The sequence below is a fragment of the Daphnia pulicaria genome, chromosome 6 (genome assembly GCF_021234035.1).
Source record: "Daphnia pulicaria isolate SC F1-1A chromosome 6, SC_F0-13Bv2, whole genome shotgun sequence".
Taxonomy (NCBI): Eukaryota; Metazoa; Arthropoda; class Branchiopoda; order Diplostraca; family Daphniidae; genus Daphnia; species Daphnia pulicaria.
Window position 1 is genome coordinate 22896643 of NC_060918.1, and position 24988 is coordinate 22921630.

General features: G+C 43.7%; 5 protein-coding genes and 2 long non-coding RNA genes across 10 annotated transcripts; 2 read left to right on the forward strand and 5 right to left on the reverse strand.

Annotated features, from left to right (window-relative positions):
- Positions 1-44: 44 nt before the first annotated feature.
- On the reverse strand, positions 45-3513 carry LOC124342600. 2 transcript variants are annotated; one of them, XM_046795631.1, is made up of 12 exons: positions 3387-3513; positions 3149-3304; positions 2946-3068; positions 2748-2863; positions 2488-2668; positions 2233-2430; positions 1962-2168; positions 1761-1901; positions 1498-1698; positions 1279-1440; positions 410-1220; positions 45-272 (listed from the first exon to the last, which is right to left on the reverse strand). In XM_046795631.1, the coding sequence occupies exons 1-12, from the start codon at positions 3391-3393 to the stop codon at positions 140-142; spliced, it is 2436 nt and encodes an 811-aa protein (XP_046651587.1). In that variant the 5' UTR covers positions 3394-3513; the 3' UTR covers positions 45-139. The 2 variants fall into 2 exon arrangements, with proteins under 2 accessions (XP_046651587.1, XP_046651588.1); XM_046795632.1 differs by lacking the exon at positions 1761-1901.
- A 534-nt stretch (positions 3514-4047) lies between these two features.
- On the reverse strand, positions 4048-6613 carry LOC124342684. Its single transcript, XM_046795786.1, has 6 exons — positions 6069-6613; positions 5316-6001; positions 5138-5253; positions 4851-5077; positions 4412-4765; positions 4048-4335 (listed from the first exon to the last, which is right to left on the reverse strand). The coding sequence occupies exons 1-6, from the start codon at positions 6171-6173 to the stop codon at positions 4276-4278; spliced, it is 1548 nt and encodes a 515-aa protein (XP_046651742.1). The 5' UTR covers positions 6174-6613; the 3' UTR covers positions 4048-4275.
- Positions 6614-6672: 59 nt separating this feature from the next.
- On the reverse strand, positions 6673-13245 carry LOC124342582 (maltase-glucoamylase, intestinal-like). The gene is made up of 9 exons (XM_046795592.1): positions 13100-13245; positions 12891-13024; positions 10473-10685; positions 10231-10393; positions 8209-9787; positions 7762-8046; positions 7512-7693; positions 7300-7417; positions 6673-7159 (listed from the first exon to the last, which is right to left on the reverse strand). The coding sequence occupies exons 2-9, from the start codon at positions 12895-12897 to the stop codon at positions 6779-6781; spliced, it is 2928 nt and encodes a 975-aa protein (XP_046651548.1). The 5' UTR covers positions 12898-13024; positions 13100-13245; the 3' UTR covers positions 6673-6778.
- Positions 13246-13264: 19 nt separating this feature from the next.
- Positions 13265-16121, reverse strand: LOC124342996. The gene is made up of 3 exons (XR_006919075.1): positions 16009-16121; positions 13821-13995; positions 13265-13750 (listed from the first exon to the last, which is right to left on the reverse strand). It is a non-coding gene; the product is annotated as an uncharacterized LOC124342996 (long non-coding RNA).
- On the forward strand, positions 13961-20312 carry LOC124342580 (endoplasmic reticulum aminopeptidase 1-like). 3 transcript variants are annotated; one of them, XM_046795586.1, is made up of 11 exons: positions 13961-14036; positions 14125-14242; positions 15961-16582; positions 17286-17466; positions 17594-17849; positions 17913-18066; positions 18140-18359; positions 18506-18673; positions 18806-19037; positions 19121-19799; positions 19873-20312. In XM_046795586.1, the coding sequence occupies exons 2-11, from the start codon at positions 14131-14133 to the stop codon at positions 20243-20245; spliced, it is 2997 nt and encodes a 998-aa protein (XP_046651542.1). In that variant the 5' UTR covers positions 13961-14036; positions 14125-14130; the 3' UTR covers positions 20246-20312. The 3 variants fall into 3 exon arrangements, with proteins under 3 accessions (XP_046651542.1, XP_046651543.1, XP_046651544.1); XM_046795587.1 differs by lacking the exon at positions 13961-14036 and having other exon boundaries at positions 14052-14242; XM_046795588.1 differs by lacking the exons at positions 13961-14036; positions 14125-14242 and adding an exon at positions 15129-15870.
- LOC124343023 lies at positions 20120-23024 on the reverse strand. Its single transcript, XR_006919107.1, has 2 exons — positions 22895-23024; positions 20120-20277 (listed from the first exon to the last, which is right to left on the reverse strand). It is a non-coding gene; the product is annotated as an uncharacterized LOC124343023 (long non-coding RNA).
- On the forward strand, positions 22628-24790 carry LOC124342763. Its single transcript, XM_046795906.1, has 5 exons — positions 22628-22864; positions 23031-23105; positions 23167-23371; positions 23439-24019; positions 24089-24790. Exons 3-5 carry the CDS (start codon positions 23272-23274, stop codon positions 24446-24448), a joined length of 1041 nt encoding a protein of 346 aa, XP_046651862.1. The 5' UTR covers positions 22628-22864; positions 23031-23105; positions 23167-23271; the 3' UTR covers positions 24449-24790.
- Positions 24791-24988: the final 198 nt, after the last annotated feature.

A 24988-nucleotide genomic window follows, 5' to 3' on the forward strand; every position in this document is an offset into this window, starting at 1 on the left:
ACGTTGTACAGAAATGACAGGCATGAAAGAGTAACATGAAAGGTTTTTAATTACACACAACATGCCCTTTTATTTGACCAAATTCAATCAACATCCGGTTTAAGACAAATAAACTTAAGCGGTGGGGAAAACAGGAAACTTAGAATGAATCAAGGACACTCAGGCCTCTTAATGCGGAGGTGAAAACATCAATCCATTTGATCAAACTGCCATGAAATAAGGCATCAGCAAAAGATTTACATTTTTTTATTTGAGTTTTATCTTCCCATCTTCTTCATGTTAAACGGATAGCATCGTTATTCGTTAATTAAGTTAAAGAACATAACAGTAAAAAAAAATAAACAGGTAAGTTTACTTCATATGTCAACAATCTTTTGAAACGGGTGGGCGAAGGTTAAGTTTGCCTTACCCAGTACTGTATTGGTTCGATTTTTCCACAGCCGAAATACTTGTAATATCTAAGTCGGTAATTTGAGGCTTTTGTTGCTCTTTCCGTTTTTGCCTGCGGAGTGCGAAAAAATCTTTACAAGTCAAAACTTGCGGTGTTGCAGCCTTTATAGCGCCTGTAACCATTTGGGATATCGGTGTCGCCGATATTGAATTATCTCCTATTTTTGCACTAGAGTGGAAAGCCTTCTTTAATCCCTCTTCGATTAAAGCTTCGCCTATACTTTTCCAGTAGGACGGTTTCTGGTTTCCTACCTCTCCAAATTCATGTAGTGATTGATGTAGGTTTATGTAAAGAGATGGACTTTGCGGAATTGCAAATTCATCCACCGAAGGAGAACTCTTCGGAACTGAAACTGTGGCTGGTTTTTTCTTACTTCTAAGTTTGCGCTTGTTCACAGGCGGAGATGATGGCAAAGTAGCCCATTGAATTTTCTTGGTTGCATTCGGTTTCCGAAATGAAGTTTTAGACGAGTCAGCTACAGAATTTTTGTCACTTGATGGTTGCGAAAGAATAGGTTTCGGATGAGGGACTTCAGTTTCTTTCGTTGACGTCAAGGCAGTAGGTGGAGGAATAATCCTTAAAGTCGAAGGATCGGTAAGGACCAGAGTAGTGCCAACAGGAAGGAGCGCAATAAGAGGTGAGTTCAGAGGCAGAGTTTCAGGAAATGGCATCGCTGCCTCGGGTAACCCCGAGATTACAGGAGCTGGTTCCTGAACTGGCGATTCGACTTTTTCTTGGTCTTCATCTGATGACACAGTTTGGTCTTCGCCTGTAAGCAAATCCATATTATTGAAAGCTAAGAGGAAATATTTACTGTAAGTATTTACAATCCTGGACGGAGCAAGCTGGGGAGGATTCTTCATCAAGTCTTGTCAGTAAAGGCATATTCAAAGAAGTTGCTTTTGAGGCTCGATCTTGTCTCTTTTTCCCTCGTGACTTGGTGTGGTGTCTGGGTAGAGATTTGACTTGCTTTTGGTCTTCATCTGAAGCTGTAAACAAATCGGATATTAATAAGGTTACATGAAAATATTTATTGTAACATTTACAATCATGGACGGAGCTTTGCGACGATAAATCACAAAATCTTCTGAGTAAAGGCATACTGTCACTACTTGTGGCACAGAGGGTTGGAGGTTGTTTCACGGATGTTGCTTTAACGACTGGATTTGGATCATGTTGCTTTTTTCCTCTCGTCCTGGTTTGGCGTCCACGAAGCGATTCGACATTTACTTGGTCTTCCTCTGAAGCTGTAAACAAATCGGATATTGATGAAAGGTGAGACAATTAAAAATTTACTGTAACCATTTACAATCATAGACGGAACAAGCTGGCGATAATTCATCAAATCTTTTCAGTAAAGGAATTTTGTCGCAACTTGCGGCAGGGAAAGTTGGATCTTGCTGCTTCTTTCCCTGTGGCGATTCAACCTTCTCTTGGTCTTCATCAGAGGCTGAAAGATATTCGGATATTTATGAAAGGTGAGACGAAAATATTTACTGTAACCATTTACAATCATGGACGGAGCAAGCTGGCGATGATTCCTCATCAATTCTTCTCAGTAAAGGCATATTGTCACTACTTGTAGCATGAAGTGTTGGAGGTGCTTCCGTCGTTGTGGCTCTAAGAACTGGTATTGGATTCTGTTTCTTCTTTCCCAGCGATGTTTTGTTTTGTTGTACCTGCAGCGATTCAACTTTCTCTTGGTCTTCATCTGAGCCTGAAAGAAAATTCGATATTAATAAAAGGTGAGACTAATACTTTAGAACTTTAAACATTTTTACAATCATGGACGGAGCAAGCGGGTGATGATTTATCATCAAATCTTGTCAGTATTAATTGCATACTGTCAGAACTTGTCGCAGGGAGCGTTGGAGGTTGTTTCATCGACGTTGCTTTTAAGGCTGATATTGGATGTGGTTGCATTTTTCCCTGTGGTTTCTTCCTGGTCGAAACCCTTCTTTTGCTTTGATTTTCAACACCTATATTACAAGAATAATTAAAGTATGTCAAAAAATAAATAGCAGTATTTATTTTACAAACTGGGCTGGAAGGACCTTTTTCATCATCACATGACCTCTTCCTTTTTTTGGTCAAGGTATTATTAGTTGTCCTTATTTCTACAATGTCTTCCTCTTCCCTAGGACTATGCTTTGGAATGTTTTTCTTGACACAAACAATTTCTTTTTTCTTTAAGCCATTCTGTGATTGCTTACCATGCTAAGAATGAGCAAAACACAAGAATGGAGGTAATACTATTAAACCTTTTACAAATATGAAGATTTTACTGTTAACTTGCCCAGATTGATTTAGTCCCTGCATAACGGCAAATCTCTTGGTTGTCATCATCCATACCAATAGGTTCTCTAAAAAAGCTGAAGTTTTTAATTGAAAAACAGCTATTGCTTTGGTTCACTGCAAAATGTATAGATTGACCAGATTGTGATTATTACAGAAAATAACTTAATAAAGGAGCATGAGCTGATGAAATGCTTACAGTAACTGTATATTTCTGGCATTGACCTGAATTTTTTCCCATCTGGAGAGAAATAATAAATGTCACATTTGTTTCTCCATTGCTCGTCAACAATAGCTCTATAGACAACTTCTCTTTTCCAACCTTTAGAATGAGATAATTCTTATAATTTCGAGTTCAAATTTTAAGATACAATAAACGAGGTTTACTTTAAGAACTAATACCTTTTTTAAATGGTTCCTTCAAAAGAGGAGATGAAATATTACTTGTGCAAAACTTTTTGTTTTTGTTACTTGTTGCATCATTTTTACGATTTTTAGATGGTCTAATCGGTCTAATACTAATTCTAGCCGTTGTTCTAACTAAGGAGGGAGAAGTATCTATGAGCACGAAAACAATTAAACGGTGAGTAATGCGATTTGTTAGTCCAAGAGAAATGATAAAATATATAGTAATATTTACCGGACATCTTTCACTGAGTGGTAATGTCCTAAATTTTACATGAAATACCAAACTTCTCATCTAATAAGACGATTCAAAACACGTGCAGCACCAGACCACAAGTCCTTCCAATGAGCCTAAATCCAAATCATAAGTTGTCCTAATAAAAACTAAAGAACGCCGTGTAGGCACCATGTAGGGTTCTTTAATGGCCCCAGGGGGAAGAAGTCACGAGACTTTTGGATTGGTCCTATTGGTCGAAGTTATGGACTTTAAATAACGCAATCATATTTTATTTTACAAATAAAAACCGCTGTTATAGCTATTTTGTGACGATTTGGTCATTTTGGAACATTTAAACGAAGTTTTTTAAAAGACTGATAAGTGATAATTCAATGTCTAATTCAACAGTCCCGAACAACGTAAAATATTTCAGCCAATTTTGGTTTTCTCCCGTGTAATAAAACAAATTGAACGATCGCAAAGAATTAATTTTGTAGTTGAAAACTTTTTAGGTGGATAATTCCCTATTTCAACAACCGTAGTTAAATACAATGCTTTGAATTTCATCTTTATCTTTGACTGACTTTGAATATGACTATACCTATAATGTCTCTTCATATGCTTTAAAATTTTTTGCTCGCTGCTGAAACCTCTCCGGTAAATTTCATTAAGCTTTCAATCCCAACAAAACATTTTATTTCGAGGTTATCCTTCTTATTTTTTGATAAACGAAAACTAAAAATAAAACAGTAAAAAAAATAACACTAATGACTAATTCAAACATGGATCAAAAACTTTTTGACTTAATTGTCCGACGATATCAAAAAATACAAATTAAACATAAAGATAAAAGACATGTAATTAATAAGATTACATTGCTTTTCCTTAAGGCACCTTAAGTTCATTTTCAAGGGAATGGCGACTTCTTTGCTTCAGTGGAGAAATCTCGCAGAAATCTTCGCCTCTTCTAACAAACCCGCAAAGTGATAAGAATAGAAATAAATCGTAAGGTCTAAAAAAATCCTTTTTACCGGTTGACTTACGCAAACAGGCTTGTGTCTTTGCTGGTACAAGGGAATTAATGATGGAGGATGTTGATCAGGCAGTGAAGGAATTTGCGACGAAGAAAAAATCAGCTCTGGAACACCTGCGAATGCTTGACTATTGACAATTCTTGCTGGAAAAGTCCTAGAGAATGAAGCGATCGAAGCGATGCAAAGCAGTTGATTTGCTGGAAACCTGGAAACAGGAGAAGTCACTTCCACTGGACTTTTGACAAGCAATTTTCGCCAATGGTCCGGTAACAATGATGGAGAGAAATTACGTAATTTTCTTGTAGAGTAGAATGGACGGATAACGTGTTCAAGGGGCGGAGCTACTTTATTCTCCTGGTAATACTACTCGTAAGAAAACAGGGGGAAAATCAAAAGAACATAAATAATATGACGGTAATTAAATAAGAAGATGAAAGGTAAACGGTACCTTAATCGGGTTTGCAGGTGATGTCTCTAGGCAATTGTTCATTACTCGCATTTGTATTTGCTCGGCAGTCCATTGGGGTAGCATGTGTTTCGATATCATGGAAGATACCAAATAGTCCAGGGAGTACCACCAGTCGATTGACAGATTTGTACAAAAAGGAATAAATTGCTCAATTCCCATAGCAATTAGCTGATCTTCGTAAGGTGAAAACCAACGCAGACCGGTTCCTTTACAAACATAAAATTTTTAACAAATGGATAAAAACTCTAAGGATAACGTGAAGTTACCTGGTTCCGTTTGATTGATGGCGAGTTTGGGAAGTAAATCGGGGTACATAAAGACGCGACTTTCTCCCATCATTTCCACCAGTTTCGGATTGAAAAAATTCGGATCTTGTCTCTCCCTAATGACACAAAAGTTTCAAGTGATTATTTAAAAAATTATCATTTAAGAGCGCAAACTTACCCAAAGGTAACCCCTTCTGGTCTTTGATATCTACAGAATTCTTCCGGTTCAGATTTGGACACCACATTCTCCCAGTGAGTGACCAAATCAAGGGCTTCATCTAGGTTGGCAATACCCATTCGTTGCTTAAACGGGATTAGGTCCTGTAGCATTTTTTGGCATTCTTTTGTCACAGAAGTCAAAGCTGATTGTTGAGCGGTGAATAAGTGCATTTGGGTCAAAAGTTGGACATGTTTCCGCATCTGCTCGCTCAACAATAACTTAGTTTCCGGAGAAAGAATAACATTATTGGTAGGGGACTCCAATAAAAAATCCTCTTCAGCAATTGGGATGGGACAATCGACATTTTCTCTTATCGGGACAAGAGGCGGCATTTTACTTAGAATCAAGTTAGATCTAGGCAAAGTTGGTTCCAGTTCAATTATGTCGGCGATGCCAGTCATGGCTTGAAGGAGCAGTCCATTACTTGATTGTTGCTCCTGGTCGTTTTCCGGTTGATCAATTTCGAGAGAAAGCGGTTCGGCTGACAATGCTCCGTCAATTAAGATAAGAGGAGGAACTGGTTGCTGATTAATGTTTGATGGTCTCAGATTTGTATACGACGTTTCGTCGTGCATCACCACCGATGGTGTAGGTTCTTTGAACATGACGAGGCAATCTTCTGAAACATGATTTTCCATGGGGTTCTGGAAATTGAAGTTTAGAAACTGTATTGTCTTATGAGTTTGTAATATCGTGAAATGATCATCTTACTTCTCCAACTGCAAAATGAGCTGGCTCGAAATGATTGTCTATAAGGGGAGTTATTTTTACACACTCGGTTGAGTGCAATTGGCTTCCTTCTGCTGTGTTCTGCATTGTCAAAAATTGTGAATGCTCCTTTTGTGATATTTCTTCAGGTGCATTGTTAAAAGTGTTGAATGGACTAATTGACGAAACGTCACAACCACTCACAGTGCACTGGCTTATATTCTACATTTCACACTGGATTGAATAAACTGCTGATTAAAGTTTAATTTTGCTCTGCTCTGTGTGGGATTGAAAAAGGAAAATCTTTCACCAGTCTTCGACAGAAATTGGTCATTTGCACTTGTACACCAACTCCATTTGGAGAACAATGGTTGAATCTAATTCCTTCTCCTGTACTTCCTGGCTATCAAAGTAAAAACCGATAAACTGTCACTGAAAATTCCTAAAATAACACGCCTCTTTCGACACATATAAAAAAATTCAAATATCTACGACCACGTGTGTTGGGTTCCTGACGTCACTACCACACTGCACAAGTCATTACAAAACAAATGCCAACGTGATTTGACTTTTGAAGGTGGTCGTAATACTGGTAATTGAAAATAGGTGAATTTTGTTCATTGTAATTTCGGTAATTTTACAGGAATAATAATCATAAGATAAAAAGGATTATTTAAAGAAGAAATAAAGAAAATAATATTATTTAATACGAATTACGAATTGATAATGAAATTCAAACTGTAAACATCTCTTTGATGCCAGTCGTAGTTGAGCTGGTTGAATTCGAGGACTTTGGTGTAAGGATTGTAAGTGGCTTCGGCAGGGATTTGTTCACTTTTTAATTCCAACCCAAATATGCGAAGGGTATTGACGGTCGTTGAAATTTCCTCCGATCCCTGGAATCCGAAATGAACTCGCTCCATCGTAAAAGTTCCGTCGCTGGTAAAATTGAATTGAATCAAATCGTGAGCAGATTGGTCGGCCGTCATTCCATCGTCGACGTAGAGCCATCCGGAAGCGGTGGAGGAGATTGGAAAGGCGGTCGTGACCGTGTAGGGATTCCTACGCGTTTTCTCTGCAGAGGCTCCCGGTTCCTTTTATTATATATATAATATAATACGTTTCATGGTCAATAAAAAGCCCGGCGTTATTGGGTTATATCGACGTCACAGTACAAAGAAATTGCGCAGATCAAAAGACGACAAAGGCAGGATATGTACTACTACTACTATACCTGAGTAACGAAAACGGAACTGTTGACGACAAACATGTTGAGATGATTGAGTCCGGTCGTGACGACGGCACTATCTCCTTCACCGGAATGAACGCAGTCTCCATTGTAATAATCGTACCTATAAAAAACCGGTGTGTGTACATCAAATTTATTATAATGCACGATGATGGGGGGAAAAAATCCCACCCCACACTGGCAGTTGATATACGAACCAAGTTCCGGATGGGAAGTAAACGGTGATGGCGGTGTTGGTCTCTGTATCGTCTTGGACCATGACCGGGCAGACCATAAGACTCTCGCCGATCATAAACTGTTCGTTCAGCGTGTACGTTTCATTGTCCTTTGGGAATTGGTACCACATCGGCCGCACAACTGGTGTTCCTTGGGTGTTGGCCTGTAGAAAAGGAAAAACAACAAAATCAGACAAATAATTCCAACGTGACTGTGTGATTTGTATTTTACCTGGTAGAAAAGAGAGTAGAAATAGGGCAACAATCTGTAGCGCTGCTGGATGTATCCGGCCACGAGCCTGCGGGTGTTTAGGGACCAGTCGACAGGGGAACGAGCCCGTTGATTTAACTTGGTCATTGAATGGGCAAACGGTAACATCATTCCCATTTGATACCACCGGATGCACAGCTGTTCCTCCTTCACTTCCGACAAATTGTCGGTGAGCAGACTGCTGTTGTATGTGCCGCAAATGGGAGAGCCGGACAACGGTACTCCAAACAGTCCCATTTCCATAACCTGGGAAAAATAATGTAATAAATAAACGTTAAATTTTTATCTCCAACAAAAAAATGAACAGGGAGAAAAACAGGAAGAAAAACAGGATCGTTACTTGCTGGATCAGCTCCAAATGGGAACCCAGTCAAACCGGAAGGCGAAAAAAGAAAAAGAAAAAAATACCTGGACGAGAGCCATTTTCATGGATGCCCAATTGGCGGTTAAGTCGTCACCGGGGGATCCTGCGTGTCCCAAATTGCCTAAAGCGGCCGCTCGATTCAAGTACAAGAACCGGTAACTGTAGGCTTGATCCACGAAGGACTGTAGGTGCTGGATGCCGTAATGATTGTGAACTGCCAAGTGTTCCAGCTCCTGGGTCGGGTGGAAAGCATCCAGGCAAATCGAGTTGTTGGTGATGCCGGAACGAAGAGCTTCGGGAATGAAAGATCTCGGACGATCGGTGGAGGCGCATGCCGTTTTGGCGTCGTTTGACGGCCAATTGTCCAGAAAATTGAAGCCTTCCGGCTGGAGCATGGTGTCCCATCTGTCCGTCAGTTGACCGGTGAAAGGATAACTCGGATAGTAGACGGTCGAATCCAAACGGACGCCCGTCTCGTAGTCGTCGATCGTTGAACTGTTGACCGTCCGATTGTGGAGGATCCACGAAGCGCCTGGGAACTGCACGACGTCCTGGACGTGGGGCGGTTGCGACAGGACGAACTTTTTGCCCTGATCACGGAGCCGCTCACGGTGTTCCGCTGCCAACGGGAATCGTCCGAGGTCGGCGGAGCCCATTCCGGGCCCGGACAGCCGCAAATCGATGCAATCGGAATCGAACCCGATTCCGGAGTTGACCATTTCCCTGATGGTTTTCTGACTGGCCTCGGGATCGTTGTTCTCCCGACAGAGGTGGAATCCCAATGACCAGAACGGCGGCATGGGACTGGGCAAGCCGATAATGTCACGCCTGTACTGTAGGGAAACAGCGGCCGGAGTGGGTCCGGCAAGAATGTGAAGCACTCCGCTGCCGCCCATGGAGCGGAAGGAAACGGCTGGAACGGGCGAGAACTGGATTTCAACAGGAAAAGGATTGTCCCAAAAGACGCCGTGAAAGAGTCCGCTGGTAGGAGAGACGGACATGAAAAGTGGGTGGTAGCTATCGGCTTTCTGTCGATTGTACAGGGCCGTTTTCCCGTAATTGGCGAAATTCCGCTTGAACGACTGGCGCCGCTCTCCCTGACCCAGCCCGTAAATGAATTCGCTGGGCACGGTCGTCGACATTTCCACGTACTCGTCGGTGATGGCCAGCGGACCGTATGACGTATCGAGGAGCACCTCGCCCGTGCTGGCCCGCTTGACGACGATGGCGAAAGAAGTTTTCTTCTCGGTGGTGACGCTGACTTGGAAATCCGTTTGGCTGAATGGCGTCCGCTCGTCTTTCGTCACCAGCCGGAAGGAATCGTCTTCAAATTGGCCGGGTGCGATCATCTGGACGATGAGATGATCGCGGTTGACGGCTCTGACGACAATTCTGGCCGTCGGCATGACGTTGCCGAACATGTCGGAGGATCGACGCTCCGGCCTCACATCCACCACCATCTTGTAATTCAGCGCTTCCACAACCTTGTCCACCTTGTACGTGTACCTCGTCGGATTACTGTGGTAACATTTCGGCGCCCCGGTTCCGGAATTCCAGCAGCATCCGGCCGATTCGCAGGCCGATTTGCTCAGCTGCACATTCGATCCCGACATGCACTCGAACCTGCCAAAAATAATAGAAAAATCATCCAATTTGGAAATGATTGAGACGTTCAAACAAAAATGGTTGGCAATCGATTCCTAAAAGAAAAAGGGCGGATGACACACACACACACACGGCAGTTATCCAGTTCAGCTTCTATAATCGCCTGACGTGTATGGGTCGTTTCAAAGGGGCCACTCATCCGTAAAAAAGGGATCTTAAAGGGGGACGACTCCTTCGACGTCTAATGGATAATAACCTCATCGATCGATCCTGATATTATTTTGATTGTTGGAGGGGGATCGAGGAGACAAGGGTGGGATCAAAGAAACTCATAACGTTCAATCCCATTCAGGATTTTTCAAGGGCCAAGGAAATATTTGATATAACAAGTCCTTACGCTCAGATAATGGAAGACATTTTGTTTGTTTCTTTATTATCTAAACTGGGCGTTTTGTTTTCACCTGTTTAGCGTCGGGGTGTTGCAATTACCCAAATCGGCTTGGTACTCGCCCAGGTAGTAACTGATGATGATGGGCAAGATAAGGCCCAGCAGGAGGCAGAGAAGGACGACGTAGACTATGCGCATCCGATTATCCAGCAGCAGAAAATCCTTCCACGTCATGTCTGCACATTTTTGGGGAAGAAATTAAAATTTTACATTTTCTAATTTGTGATTAGGAATAAAAAATTTGAATTTTTTTACTTATTTGAGTAGAATTGTCGTCCATTGTTTCATCATCTTCTTCCCGATCGGCATTCCTGGCCTTCTTCTTCTTCTTCTTCTTCTTGTTCTTTGGCTGCTGGGCAGATGCATCCTCTTCGTCTTTTGGACCGAACCAGATGACTTCCTTCCACTCTTTCCAAAACGCCATGTCGTTATGAACTGACGTCGCCCGACGTCTCGAACAAATTTCGCCTCTTATCAAAACGACAAGTTTATCTACTGCTTGACATTTATGAAATCTCCTTATCACGCTGGATAGAACACACACATTTTTTCCCGATTACGTCATTATGGACTAATATTCACAGCTCCTACCTAGCGCACTGTCTATCATCTGAACGAGGGGGGATTTTTTCACAAAGAAAATGAAAATCTCTTTTATTCTTTTTCCTATAATATATTTTTAGTTGGAGAATCAATCGACATGAGGGGGGGATGAGGAGTCATTAGGGACGTGTGCACCCCACATGTAAAAGTAGTGGGAGCGGAGCAGCTCACGGGGATTGGATTTTTATTTTTAATAGAAGAAGAAAAAGAAAAAGAAGAGGCTTGTTCCAGTATAGCAGCGGGACTTGATTAGTTCAATTACTACTCTTTACTACTTATAAGAGTCCAGGAAAAGAAGGGAAAAGGGGGGGAAAAGGGGATGTAATCTCGGTGGCGTCGAGACGACGCAGATGGCGCCGTTCATGTACACCGTGGTAGGGAGGACGAATATCTACTACTACTGTTTCTACATCTAGAATATCCCGAGATGAAAATAAAAAGTCAAACGGATCGTATCTGGCGTAATAAATGGGCTAGGGATGGCGGATGAGATACCCCCAACAGAGGAAGAAAATAAGTTCCTTTTTTCTCTCTCTCTCTCTCTCTCTCTTTCGGCCGGGTAGGATCCTATAACTGTCACCGTTGGAAGCAATGACTTGCATCATAATATTTCTCTAGTACAAAAAATAAAAAAAGAAGATTGGCTCGGCTAGTCAGTATTTTTTTTTAGTCTTGTTGATTTATAGATTCACAATCTTTTACACCCGAAAGAAGAAGAAGAAGAAGAAGAAGAGGGAGGGAAGTGTACATATCGGAATTGTTTTGGCGGTGGTGGCAGAATATAAAGAAATCGATCCGGCGGGGGGTGCAGGAAGTGCCTAGCTAGAAGGGGGTGGGCGGAGGCAAGATCATCCGTATACATAAGAAATGAAATGTTTTTCCCTTCTTCTTTCTCAGTTTCCTTTTTTGACAAGTCTCGAAAAAGAGGATATGAAAGAGAAGGAAAACAATAAAAGGCAGCGCGGGGGGAAAAAGGAGCTAACATGTTTTTAGGGCGACAAAGAAGCAAAAGTCGTTATCTTCTCTTTTTCTCGGCATAACAATAAGACAACAACTTTTCTTCTTTTCTTTTCTTTTCTTTAGAGGGCTCTCGCATCCGCCCAGCAATAGCAAACAAATATGCAGGAGCCTCCCAACTTTGCTCCGTTCTCTCTTATTGCATCGACATAATAATCTGGCGAGGTCATATTCCCAACAACAACAACAACAACAGCAGCCACCACCCCCCCAAGATCGATTGGAAAATGAGAGAGAGAGAGAGAGCAACTGCATCCGGCCAAAAGAGATACTACTAGTCGCTATATTTTTCTAGGAGCGGAAAAAAGGGGAGGAGGAGGACTTTCGGTCCATCCGTCTGGGTTCTGCTAGTAGTATTGAATCAAGCTCTGGCGGCAGAGGAGGCGCATCACACAACTTATCGATTGGTTCCATCTCTCTCTCGTCTTCATTGCTCCCAGTCTGAGAGGAGGAGGAGAAACGGCGAATGCTACGTCAAGTAGAGGAGGGAAAAGTGCAGTACTCGGCGCAATGCTGCTGCTGCTGCTGCCCTTCTCCTTTTTCTTATTTTTAGATTTTCGTGTTCGTTATGAATTTTCTGACATGGCAAAGAGAGAGAGAGGGGGGAAAGAGAGTCTCTCCCCCCCCCCATCGCACAGCGTCGCGTCTGTCGTATTTGTTAACAAGGTATCGATCGCTTCCCCCCCCCCCCCTCGGTCGTGGTGCGGCGTCGACGGGCGTCTACCAAGAGTTGCAAGACGGGCCAGTATTACATAAAGGACCCCGAAAAAAAAACTTTTTTTCCAGAGGGGGGAGAGAAAGAAGAATGGAGGGGGGAGGTTTAACACCCATCAACGCGGCACTCTATAATACTCGAAAAAGATCTCCCCCCACCCGACGCCGTAATATCAAAATAACATTTGCAGACACAAGGATCTCGAAAAAAGATGAAACCCCACCGTAGAGAAGGAGCTAGAGAAAAAATTGCGCGGAATAAATAATCAAGTCGTTTGGGGGTTGGAAATGGATTAATGATCCCGCGTGACAGGTAACAATGATGAGGAGACATTTTACCCGTCATTCCAGGAGCTGCTGGGAAAAGAATATCGGTCGTCACGGAACAAGTTAACGGCGCGAGTAAAATAGCTCTAAAACGATGTTGACACGTGTAGTGTGTGTACACGAACCGCCACCTTTTCCCCTCACTCCTAACGAAAAAAGGCAAATAAAAGTAAATCGATGGCCTTAAAACTAAAAGGGGGGAACAAAACTCATGGACAAACCTGTCAAAAAAGGGAATGAAAATGACATCCGGCTTCCGTTTGCGTTCCCCCTCCTGTTTCTTTCTTCCTGATGAATTCCGGACAGGGTTGGCAAATGGGTCAACATTGACTTGGGAGCTCTTGAAAAATCCTTCCAGTGAAAAATCCTGGAAAAAAGAAAAGAGAGGTTGGCATCATCAACGACGCCCAGGGGAGTCGGAGAGAGAAACAGGAGCGAATAACAAACACAAGGAGCGACACATTTGATTCCTCGTTTCGACTGGATGGGGAAAAAAAGGAAAAAGGAGAAAATATGAACAGATCAGGAGCGGGGGCCCGTCTTTTCCCTCCCCCCCCCCCCTGCGCACCCCACTCCACAAGATAAAGAACAACATCCAAATGTATACATCACGACTTCACGAGTCAGATTGTGTGCATAAAATATGACGTTCAGCTCTTGGAAAATTCACGGGCGGTTGAATGAAAGTTCCCGGATCCCGCTTCATCCTCGACTCTTTTAACCACACAGTCCTCCCCCCCCCCCCCCACTCCTCCCTATAACCGACACATAGAAAACAGACACAAAGAAACAGTTGGTTCGACGACAAAAACACTGAAGCTGATTCACGCAACACATTGTGACGTGGCCGGGTGATGTTCCGGCACACACATCTAAAAATGTTGAGGGGGGGAGTGAGGTGGATTAATAAAGCCAGGCGCACATACAATTTTTTCGGGTTACCTTTTTATGGAGCTTAGATAGTTTAGAAAATAAAACTGGAAAAATTCTGGATTGCCAGATGTCTGCCCAGTGTGTATGTGTGTGTGTGGCAAACTTATTTCCCGTCTCCGGCTGTGTGCAATATCATTTGGATAAATCCCTCCCTCGGGGCTACTCGTCTCAGACTTTCAGTTCCCTGGAGCCAATCAAAGAAGAAGAAATTTATTAGAATTTCTCGTAAGGATTCCTTTTATCACAAGTCAATCCTTATTCCTTATATTCAGAAACTTAATTGAAATCTTTGGGCGAAATTGTAATTTTCGAGGTATATATGGCACCAGATAGGACCATTCGACTGCAGACGGTCCGATCTTTTCCCGAATACAACACGATGAACCGATCGGCGGGATCATTGGATTTGAGCACGGCAACATCAGCACCAGGTTTCTTTTTCTTCTACTTCTTTCCTCTTTTTATCTTGAAACAAATGACCAACGCTTCGTGTTGAGCTTTCGGCCGCCACCCGAGGGCGCTAGTGTTTCGTTCAAATGACGTGCGTGAATCTAAAAAGGATCTGGCATTTAGAATTATTTCCCGACAACGTCAGAATGGACAGAGCAGACACCCATTTTCGCCCCCCACATATCTATCGGTGGCATCTTATTCTTTTGTGTAGTCTCGAACGCTCCTGGGCCCTGAATGACGGGGTGCGTGAGTCAACCGAGTTTAGACATTTCAGTAGCAACAACAACAACAACAAAGGCCAGGCAAAGAGAGAGAGAGATAGAGACTTTGACTTTGTATGTGCAGCTAGGGACTGCGAGTAGAGGGGGGAATCGACTTTTCTGCCTTTATCCGACCACGTTGGCCAGTCTGCACACATAACAACACGATATTATTCCGAGAGAGCACAAAAGAAGCCAAGCTCTCGTGTGTTGGGGGCTCCTACTCGTACAAAAAAGACGAGAAAAAATGGCTCACGTTATGTTTATGGACTTTTCCGCATTTGATTGATTAAACAACCCCCCAACCAGAGACCCGCCCACTTTTTTCTCAAAGAAGAATTCATCATTTGTTCTTTAAAAAGTCCCCTCTGCGAATTCATTTCGTCTGAGAAATCGAATCTAAAATAGGAGCTGGGATGCAGGGGCACAGAGCAGTTCAACATTGGAATCGATCGAATCAATGAATAGCTAATGAAACAGAGCGAGTCGGCACATAGATCGACTGGAAATAGAGAAGCGCGGGGGTAGTAGTAGGTAGTAGCAGTAGATGATGGCGTCATCGATCAGCGCAGGCGCAACGCCACGGCGTCCCAGACGCCGAGGTACGTCGGGGAGCGGGGGGGGGGGGGGGGAGATCAACCATTGTGTGCTGCTGCTCCTAGCAAAACAAATTCGGTAGAAGGGGGGGGATGATGCGCCAACTCTTGTGCGCCGTGATTTGGCACTCGGAAAAGGCCAAGAAGAAGCTGCAGTCCAAACAAGACTCTCGTCTCGTCTCTCTATTTCTTTTTTTGTGAGTGCGTGAGTGTGTCAGTGTTACCGACGCGTCCTCCGACGCTACTCGCAGGATTCGCAACGTCCTCCGACAAACATTTTACGAAATTTTTTTTTTTTACATTTTTTTTTTAACCTTCCGGTGTGGGGGGACCATCGACCCCTGGACGTGAGTGTCCCGACACTTTTTCCCTCCTTTTTTTTAAAAAAATCGGTTCGAGTGCGCTCGAAAAAAACAAACATCATGACGTGACGTGAAAATCCTCTTTGCTGAAATTCTTTCAACTCTTGTGTTTCTCGAAAGAAGGAGAGTTCAGCAGCAGCAGCCAAAAGTGTTTACTCTTCAGAGTGTGTGCGGGAGTATATATTGAACGATAAGAGAGAGGAAAAGTTTGTGCGTCGGTCTGTGTTGGGAGGGTTGGCATCAAGGTCTATCAGAAACTTTTGAAGGGAATCAAATCAAAAGATGGATAATAGCGCTAGAAGGAGGCCGGACCGCAATGCCGGGCCTAATGCCTATCACGAAGACGAAGTGACTGTCTTGACTGGGCCCAGTAAAAGTGCTGGAATAGGTTCGACTTTCCTCCTCCTCCACACTTTTTTCTATTTTTAAATTAAATTTCCAGGTGGGGGACTAATGAATTGTTTTATCTTTAATGCAGAGGATGGCAAGATCAATTACGAGAAGGGCGAATTCTATACGAACCCACCGGTGGCGACGTGTTCCAGGAGGCAGGCCGTCGTCATTATTGGGCTCATCCTGGTGACGCTGTTGACCTGTTCGCTCATCATTGCCTTCGTCAGGCCGAGCCATTGCGGGCACGTCGACGAAGGCGGACTGGATTTTCACGAGGAAGTCGCCGTCACTGCGCCACCGGAGGCCATCGCCACCAACGGCGAGCCGTTCCCGTGGAATGACGTCCGACTGCCCGACTCGATCGTCCCGCTCCGCTACAGCGTCGTCCTCCACCCCAACCTGACGACGCTCTTCCTACGCGGCCAGATGGAAGTCGTTTTCGCCGTCCAGAAGGAGACCAATTTCATCGTCTTTCACGGCAAGGACGTCACTCTCACCGTCGTCATGGTCAAGGATAAGAACATGAGGGAAATACTCACCACCAGGACCCTCTACTACCCTTACCATCAGCAGATCTACATCGAGCTCAAGAATTATCTCCTGCCGGGCAACAATTACTCGCTGGCACTCCGATACGAGGGAATGGTCCGCACCGATCTCGAAGGCCTTTACCTCTCCAGCTACAAAGCGCCCAGCGGAATGAAACGGTAAGTCTCGACTGCTTCCGGGTTTTTTTTCCCTATATTATAGGGGAAATGTCAAAAGAAAAATAAGTCAGACATTTATAATGGGGAGAAACGGCGTGAAAGGTCGTGAAGATGAAATACGTTCAATTTCAAGCCGGCCATAAAGACATGCCATATACTACTAGTTATTCTTGGTTAAATGGATATGTATACTCGAGATTTATGGGCAGGCTGTCTAGACCTTAATAGGCTGCAGGATATAAATGGAGATCTGCGATAAGGGAACCTTTATCCCACATGATGGTTTTTAAACAAAATAAAGAAAAAAGGGAAGCTGCTGAGAGAAGGAGGTTTTTGGCTGGTGCTGTCAATCTTGCACAAAAGACCTTCAGGGGAGTGCGTTCCCAAGAATAGGAATCCATGATTGGGTTCAGCCCCCCCCCCCCCCCCCCAAAACAGCAATCACTCTTTTTCACTAGGTGATTGCCAGTAAGGGACTGACAGAGTGGCTCCTTATTGAATTGAGCGAGACCTTTCACTCTGAAAGGTTCACTATACGACCAGCTGATGCTGTTGGGTCTGAAATAAAGGAGAGAGCTCATTTTCACTTTGCGTGCACTATACCCTGCATAAATGGGTTTGATCAGGAGTCATTTAAAAAGGAGAAATCATGATTTATAGAGAAACACCTGATATTCATTTCTCATTGTTGTGTCACCGACAGGTACTTGGTGACGACTCATTTCCAACCGACGTCAGCTCGTTCAGCTTTCCCATGCTGGGACGAACCCAACTTTAAAGCTCGTTTCAAGATCGGTGCCGTTCGCCAACGCAATTACGTGGCCCTCTCCAATATGCCGTTGGATAACACGGAGGATGTTTCCATCTTCTGGGGCAGTGGATTGGTAATAATTTGTTTGTACCACCTCTCACGTCAAATCGAAAGAAAATAGGAAAACAATCGACAGTGCCATCTAGCGGTCAATCTAAAATGAAATGAAAACACGCAATGTTTGTTTGTGTTTCTTGCAGGTTCAGGACAATTTTCACGAATCGGTAGCCATGAGCACTTACCTAGTGGCGCTGGTGGTCAGCGACTACGGCCGAATTCAGGAGGTGACCAAGACGGGTGTCACCCTATCCATTTACGCCCCACCTCACATGACCAACCAGGCCGAATTCGCTCTCAAAGCGGCCGTCAAGCTCTTCGACTATTTCCAGTCATTTTTCGGCTTCAGCTATCCTTTGCCCAAGTTGGATCTCATCTCGATGCCCGACTTTGCAGCTGGTACGATACCCTTCCCCCCGAAAATCTACATAATGTCAATTTCTAAAAATTAATTTGAAATAGGCGCCATGGAGAATTGGGGATTGGCCGTGTTCCGTGAGAGCGCGCTCCTGATGGACAACAACACAACATCGTCATCTGCCAAACAGCGGGTGGTCCTGATCATCGCCCACGAATTAGCTCACCAATGGTTCGGCAACCTCGTCACGATGAAGTGGTAACCTTGCATTCGATCTGACTGCAATAGCTCCTTAAATCAATGGCCTTACTTTTTTAATTGGGAAAAAAAGGTGGGATGATCTCTGGTTGTCGGAGGGATTCGCCAGCTTCGCCGAGTACATTGGCGTCCATCACATCTTCCCGGAATGGGCCATGATGGATCAATTTATCCACTCCAAAACGATGCCGGCCTTGAGAACGGACGCCCTATCGACTTCCCATCCAGTGTCGGTGACCGTGGCCGATCCCATCGAGATTGAAGCCATTTTTGACACAATCTCCTACAACAAGGTATAACGTCACAAAGGCCCCCCCACCCCAGTCAGGAGTTGAAAGGGCCTCCCAGCTCCTGTATTTAATATAAACGTTATAATCTAATCAATGTGAAACATTGTCCGATTCAATTTGTGTGACTTTTTTTTATTGCCTTTGAAAAGGGAGCGTCCATCTTGTACATGCTGCAGCGTGTGCTGGGAGAAGAGATAATGCGGCGTGGGCTGATGCTCTATCTGGAACGTCATCAGTACGGCAACGCCAATATGGACGATCTATGGCACGCACTCAGTCTGGGAACGCTTAACTCTTCGCATCCTGTCCCCGTCAAGGTAGTATATTTTCTATTGATCTTCTTCATTCTTCTTTGGCCGGGGTGAAAAGTTTACATGGAGCACCTGCGGCGGCGGCGCTGCGCATTTCTGGAAAATGGATCGATGAATTGATGGGAATTATATTCGCAGGATATGATGGATACTTGGACACATCAATTGGGTTACCCCTTGGTGACGCTCCGTCGCCATGGCAACATGATTCACGCCTCGCAAAAGCATTTCCTGCTGGTGAACTCGTCGGCCCACGGCGCCAACTCCTCGCACAAGTGGCACGTGCCACTCAGTTTCACCACCAGCGCAGCTCCCAACATCGAAACGCAAATCTGGATGAGGGACCCGCTATCGCTCAGGGCATCAGACAGTATGACACACACACACACCTGCTTAGCTATAAATTGAAATTTGATAAAAAGAAATGAATTATTCCAATTGATTTGATTGCAGTTAACTTTGAGATACCCATGAACGTTTCGTGGATCAAAGCCAACGTGAACGCTAGCGGCTATTACCGTGTCAATTACGAGCCGGCCATTTGGCAGGCACTAATTCGTGTGCTGGCCAATCAGCCAACGACTTTCAGCCCGGCTGATCGCGCCCAGTTGATTGACGACGCCTTCACTCTGGCCTGGGCCGGCATGCTCAACGTCACCGTACCGCTGACGCTGAGCCAGTACCTGGTCAATGAAACCGATTATCTGCCCTGGTCGACGGCCTTGACTCATCTCCGCAAACTGGACACGGTCCTGTCCATCCGGACGGCTCGCCGCTCTCTCCACTGCTTCGTGCGCCACCTGGTCACGCCTCTCTACAGTATCATGGGCTGGACGACCAAAGTGCCGCACATTCAGAGCTTGTTGCAGCGCGAAATACTCGAAGCGGCCGTCTACTTTGGCCTGTCCAGCGCCGTCAATGAAGCCCGTCGACTCTTCACCCAGTGGATGTCTGGCCAGATGCAACTTCCGCCCGACATTCGTGACATTGTCTACTCCACCGGCATCAAATACGGAGGCTGGACCGAATGGGACTACTGCTGGCAGAGATACAAGGAGACGACCGTGCCGGATGAGCGGCTCAACTTTTTGAGAGCCCTGGCAGCTTCCAACGATCCCTGGATCCTGCAACAGTAAACAATGAAACAAATTTTAACTTTTTTTTTTGGCGATTGAATTTAAATTTTGATTTAATTGACTTGCCAGGTATTTGGATTTTGCCATGGAACGGAACTCGATCCGCGTTCAAGACATCCGGACGGTGGTGGAATCGGTGGCTAGGAATCCGGTCGGATCTCTGCTAGTCTGGCGTCAATTGCAGACGCGCTGGAACATGATCGAGGTCACATTCGGTAGAGCCTCGTTCACGATAGGCCGGCTGATCGTGGCGGCCGTTTCGCACTTTCACGACCCGCTAGATCTGAAATCCGTGCAGACATTTTTCCGCAATGTCAACGTCGGAAGTGGTAAACGTTCGCTGATGCAGTCCCTAGAACTTATCCAGGCCAACATCAATTTCTTGAGCAAAAACGACCGGCAACTGGAACAGTGGCTCAGCCGGAATTCGCCTCGCTGTTGAAATTCCTCCCAACCGGAAGGACGAGAAAATCCCTAAAGAAGAAAAAAGATAAAAACAAAAAGGAAAAGAAAATTAAAAATTTGGATGACATCCGTCGTGACTCTGAAACTTTATCCGTTCATTACATCATAGAATGTCGCTCATTATTTAATAACTAACTATTACTAACTACTATATACCTGTATACATATATAACTATCCTAATTGTCGTCTGAAATGTAATTTTTCAGTGTAGTTTCTCCCAGCCACCACCTCGATCCTCCAAGAAAAAAGGCTTTTTTCGATGCCCATCCAAGATGTCTGTGTAACTAAAATAATTCGGTTCGTTTTTGAAGGTGGGCTCGAATCCATGTGTTTGAAACTACTGGGAGAGTTGTGTTAAAAAATCCACCGACACAAATGATGAAATGACTGGCTGCTAAAATAATCTGTGACCGTGAGTCTTAATTAATCTTCTATATTTTTCTCAGAATGTTCTCATCGTGAGCGTTGACACTCTCCCCCCTCTCTCCATCCCATTTGAAGTAATAATTCCGACTCATTAATAATAATTAGTCTAATAACTTAATAATGAAAGACGGGACAGTATGTCGTCGCTGGCTGCCCAGAAATAAATCTCGCCCACCACTGTGCTGGTGGGAATATTATGGAGAGTGGGCAAATGGGGGAAAAAGGATCGCGTCCAGCACATGATTAAAAGTTGCAAACTAATGAAATCACCCCAGTACATAAATGTGCCATGTCTCTTTCTCTCTCTTCTCGTGCAATCTCTTGATCCCCCAAATGTACAATTTCAAAATCCTCCCCCAATACGCCCACATACATTCACACCACACAAAAAAATGTCCAGAAATTGTCGTACAAGAAATTGTAATTTAATTCATTTAAAAAGAAGAAATCTCGAGGTTTTTTACTTCTTATTTTTCTGAGTTTCAAGTATTTTTTTCCTCGTTGTTTGGTTGAAATAAAAAAAAGGTTTGGTTCTGATTGATCGTCTATGGAAGAAAATAAATAGTTGGCTTTCTTTTCCGTCGTTCTAAACTCATTCAATATATTTTTTAAATTAAAAAAAAAATAATTACAAAGAAAAGGTGTGACAAATTTTTCAGAAAAGGTTAGGTCACTGCCACCAGGTGTCGTGATCGGTTATTCAACCGTATATCCACACATCGGCGGGACTGTGTCTCGACACCGGGAAAAAAACCAAAATGCAAAAAGAATAAAAAGAAAGTCGCCTATAACAACAGCGTCTCGAATCTTAGACTGTCGAAATTTTGCTTCGTAGTATTTTCCCCTATCACTTTTGAGCAGACTGTTTGGAATGCCCACCGTATTCGGTATTCTGCTGGTGATTTGGCGATCGTAAACGAAAATCCCCTTCACGAATTGAGCCCCGCGATCCATTCCGATGAGCGTATGCAAGTTGAGAAACATTCAAAAGTATGGCAGCAGCGCTATTTGAATTCCTAGCGGAAATTAAAGATTATGTCCATCACACGAGGGTGCCAGAAGGGGGGAAAATTGTGAGATCAACTTTATGTGAACGATAAAGTTGTAAAAATGAGTCAACGGCTAAATATCGCACAGAGGATTGATAACCGCTAACGTCATTAAGACTATCGGACCGGTTATTATGTTTTTATTGTAGTGTACTTTTGACATCGTTATCTCTCATCAGAACCTTGGAGACGGCACAGACTGTACCGTGATCACGTTCCTAGCGCGTGATCAGCGCAGCCATAACCTACATAGAAAAAATTGAGAAAAAAACGAATTTTCGCATTTTCGGGATGCAAAATATCGTCTGGTCATCTAATAACGTTCAATTTTTCACCAAAACATTCTAGAAAATTTGTTAATTCGAAATTTGTTTCCCCCTTCAAACCGTCCAGTCACGGCCCGTCAGCGGATTTTGTCACGGCACATCCAATTTGGCATTCCTACCACACCTTGTGAGTGCACCAAGGGGAAAAAAAATTCCCAAAACATTCCGCTCTAATCTTCGAGGTTAGGACGAATCAAATAAGAACTCATGCGCAGTTTAATCCCGCGGGTCATTTTGCACAGGGAAGAGTCCACAGGAGTAGCCGCACGAAAATTCATCGCGTTTACAGTGTACCATGTCTCGAGCCTCCGATTTTCTTCAAACATTTGACCAAGATTTGTTTCCATTGGACGCCAGAGAGAGCGCGTGAATCGTGACCCGCGTGCCAAAACGGCAAAACGTCAAAATGCCTTAGAAAGGGACTCGCCGATTTGCCAGGAAACCACTGCCAGGCACTGGCAACCGGTCAGTCCCGCCTACGATTGTATAGCCGGCAGCTAAACTTGTAAAAAAAAATATGTATCGTCATCCGAGAGCTTAAATAGAACCCAAACACGCCCTTCGAGCTCAGTCCCGCGTGAATCTTCGTTCGAAGCTATTGTGCACTGCAGCCAACTCTCTCTACACAGTCAGCGCGTCTTGACTGACGCAATCAACCGATTTTTCCCGCAAACTACTGGTCTGCGCCCTGGTGACTCAGCTCCTAGTTTTTGGTTATTTCTCAGTGAAAAAGTATCTCAAAAGAAATATAACTGGATTCCTGGTTGACTTTTCGCCGATTCCCCAAAAGACAGGTAAAGTCTTATATTACATAATTCACTAACCTAAATTTCTGAATTTCAGTTGCTTCAGGTTATGTGCATTCTTGAGCTTTTAAAGGCCACTGCCAGGTGGCTGGATTGTTGTGACTTGACATAATTGTTAACATTTGTTTTCTCCTTTGAATATGGATGGTGACAGGACACGGAGCCTGCTGCACTCTCACAGCGTCAGCAAACCTCTGCCATCATTTCTCAAAAAGGGAACACACTCGAGGTTAGTTTTTTGTGAAGGAGTTTCTCAACTTATTCTTACCTGTTGAATGTTGAAATTTCAGAGAACGAAAGTATGCATATCACCAGCAGGTCATCCCAGATGGAACTTGAACCCACTCGAATGTCTCCAAATATCCAAGCCTCCAAGTTCTGCCTCGCCAGCACTGATGAGCTTCTTAGCATCACCTTCAAATATGGAAACCAATATGGACATAATGAATTCATTCAACAACTTTGTTATGGATGATCCTACTACACCCCTCTGCAGTAATTAATTATTTCTGTAAACTTTTGATTTCAGATTACATAATATTTCTTTTTATTCTCATTTTAGTCCCTGTTTGCAATTCCTTTGATCAGGAATTCCAATTGCAGGAAAATATTCATCTCAACATGCTACCACAAAATACTACACTAAAATTCAGCGGCACAGCAGAAGCAAGCCCTACAAATGCTCTTCCTCATCAACCTGATGAGCAGATTGAATTACCATTAGACCTGTTTGATTACCTGGAGAATGTTCCTTTTAATATTGAGGAACTGATAAAAGAAGAAGACAGCAGTTATGGCACTGTTCTTTGCGATGCCGGGAGCTACCATTCTCAAACAAACAGACGACGAAACTCGAATGCGGACGTTCAAATGTCTGTTGAACCATCTACTCCACCACCTTTTGAATTCGTTGAAGTTCAGCATCCAATTCAAATTAAGACTGAGGATGTCGAAATGAATTACGAAGAAATGTGCTCTTTCTCATCAATTTCTAACTATCAAATGGAAGAAAACGTTAAGCGAGAGTCCCTTCATCTAAATTTGCCGCCGATCCTGCAGCCCGTCACCACCCCTTCAGAAGGAGTTGTAACAACTCCTGTTCTTATTAACATGCTTTTGGAGAAGGAAGAAATCCGTAAACAGGTATGGAATTCTTACCAATTGATTATTTACCCGCCAAATATTTATTTTAAATCATCTTGAATTTCGCAGATACCAGAACCAGTCGACATCAAACCGACATTGGTTTATTCCGATCTGCCGCTAGTCCTTCAAGACATCAGCAGCGATTCTGCCACCGAGAGCTCCTTGCCCCCAACGCCGATTTCCCGCGCTAGAACCAACACCAAACGTGCGAGCAATAACAGCGACATACGTCGCGTGAGGAACAACGAAGCGTCAAGGAAGTCGAGGCAGAATAGACGCAACAAGTTGCAGACCCAAGCGCAGCTAGTCGATGTTTTGGAGGAAGAAGGTCGCCGTTTGAGCAATCAAATTAAAGAGCTTGAATTGCTGAAAGCCGAAATTATGAAGTACATGACGGGTAGCAATAAGTTGACGACCACGCCTTAGCAACCACACCCAATCAGCATGAACTTATATATAACATTTAGAAATCAATCCTTATTAAAATTTAAATATTTAACCAACCAAATCATCAAAGCTGTTGAGAGCATCATTCCATCGCCCTTTTTCTTTTTGTTCGGGGTTCTCTATACTTAGTCTTATTATTAAATCCTATCTGGCTTTGATCGAGTTTAATAACATTATCTGACTCGAATATTTCTTGGCCGAATTTTACCTGTTTGTATCAATCAACATATTGAAAACCTTGAACACACACACCCAAACTCTCGCTACTAAATTTGAGAGACATGTTATACGACGTAATACACTTCCAATTCGGCTAATCAATTCATTGCCCCGCATTCATTTAAAAAAATCAGTCGATTCTCCCATGGAACCGGTTCGTTGGACGGAAAATTAAATTTTAGAACCAGTTCGCACCGGTTTCGGCCGAAAAACCTCACGGCTGTTTGGTCTTTGCGCGTGCTTGACATACACATTCTGTCGTTCACCTTGAAGTCTAGTAGTTTGAGTTTGAGACTTTGA

Bases quoted from the DNA above. Each gene is read 5' to 3' on its own strand.
- LOC124342600 (XM_046795631.1), bottom strand. The intron at 2,169-2,232 runs GTAAAAATGTTT...ATTTTCTTTCAG, and splicing joins CGCTTGCTCCGTCCATGATT to GCTCAGATGAAGACCAAGAG. The intron at 1,441-1,497 runs GTAAATGTTACA...ATTTGTTTACAG, and splicing joins GCAAAGCTCCGTCCATGATT to CTTCAGATGAAGACCAAAAG.
- LOC124342684 (XM_046795786.1), bottom strand. From the start codon at position 6,173: ATGCAGAACACAGCAGAAGGAAGCCAATTGCACTCAACCGAGTGTGTA. The intron at 6,002-6,068 runs GTAAGATGATCA...TTCAATTTCCAG, and splicing joins CTCATTTTGCAGTTGGAGAA to AACCCCATGGAAAATCATGT. The intron at 4,766-4,850 runs GTACCGTTTACC...TCTTACGAGTAG, and splicing joins CACCTGCAAACCCGATTAAG to TATTACCAGGAGAATAAAGT.
- LOC124342582 (XM_046795592.1), bottom strand. The intron at 8,047-8,208 runs GTATTTTTTTCT...TATTTTTCCCAG, and splicing joins TGAAAATGGCTCTCGTCCAG to GTTATGGAAATGGGACTGTT. The intron at 7,694-7,761 runs GTAAAATACAAA...CCTTTTCTACAG, and splicing joins TCTACTCTCTTTTCTACCAG to GCCAACACCCAAGGAACACC.
- LOC124342580 (XM_046795586.1), top strand. From the start codon at position 14,131: ATGGCACCAGATAGGACCATTCGACTGCAGACGGTCCGATCTTTTCCC. The intron at 17,467-17,593 runs GTAATAATTTGT...TGTTTCTTGCAG, and splicing joins TCTTCTGGGGCAGTGGATTG to GTTCAGGACAATTTTCACGA. The intron at 18,067-18,139 runs GTAACCTTGCAT...TGGGAAAAAAAG, and splicing joins AACCTCGTCACGATGAAGTG to GTGGGATGATCTCTGGTTGT.
- LOC124342763 (XM_046795906.1), top strand. From the start codon at position 23,272: ATGAGCTTCTTAGCATCACCTTCAAATATGGAAACCAATATGGACATA. The intron at 23,372-23,438 runs GTAATTAATTAT...TTCTCATTTTAG, and splicing joins TCCTACTACACCCCTCTGCA to TCCCTGTTTGCAATTCCTTT. The intron at 24,020-24,088 runs GTATGGAATTCT...TGAATTTCGCAG, and splicing joins AGGAAGAAATCCGTAAACAG to ATACCAGAACCAGTCGACAT.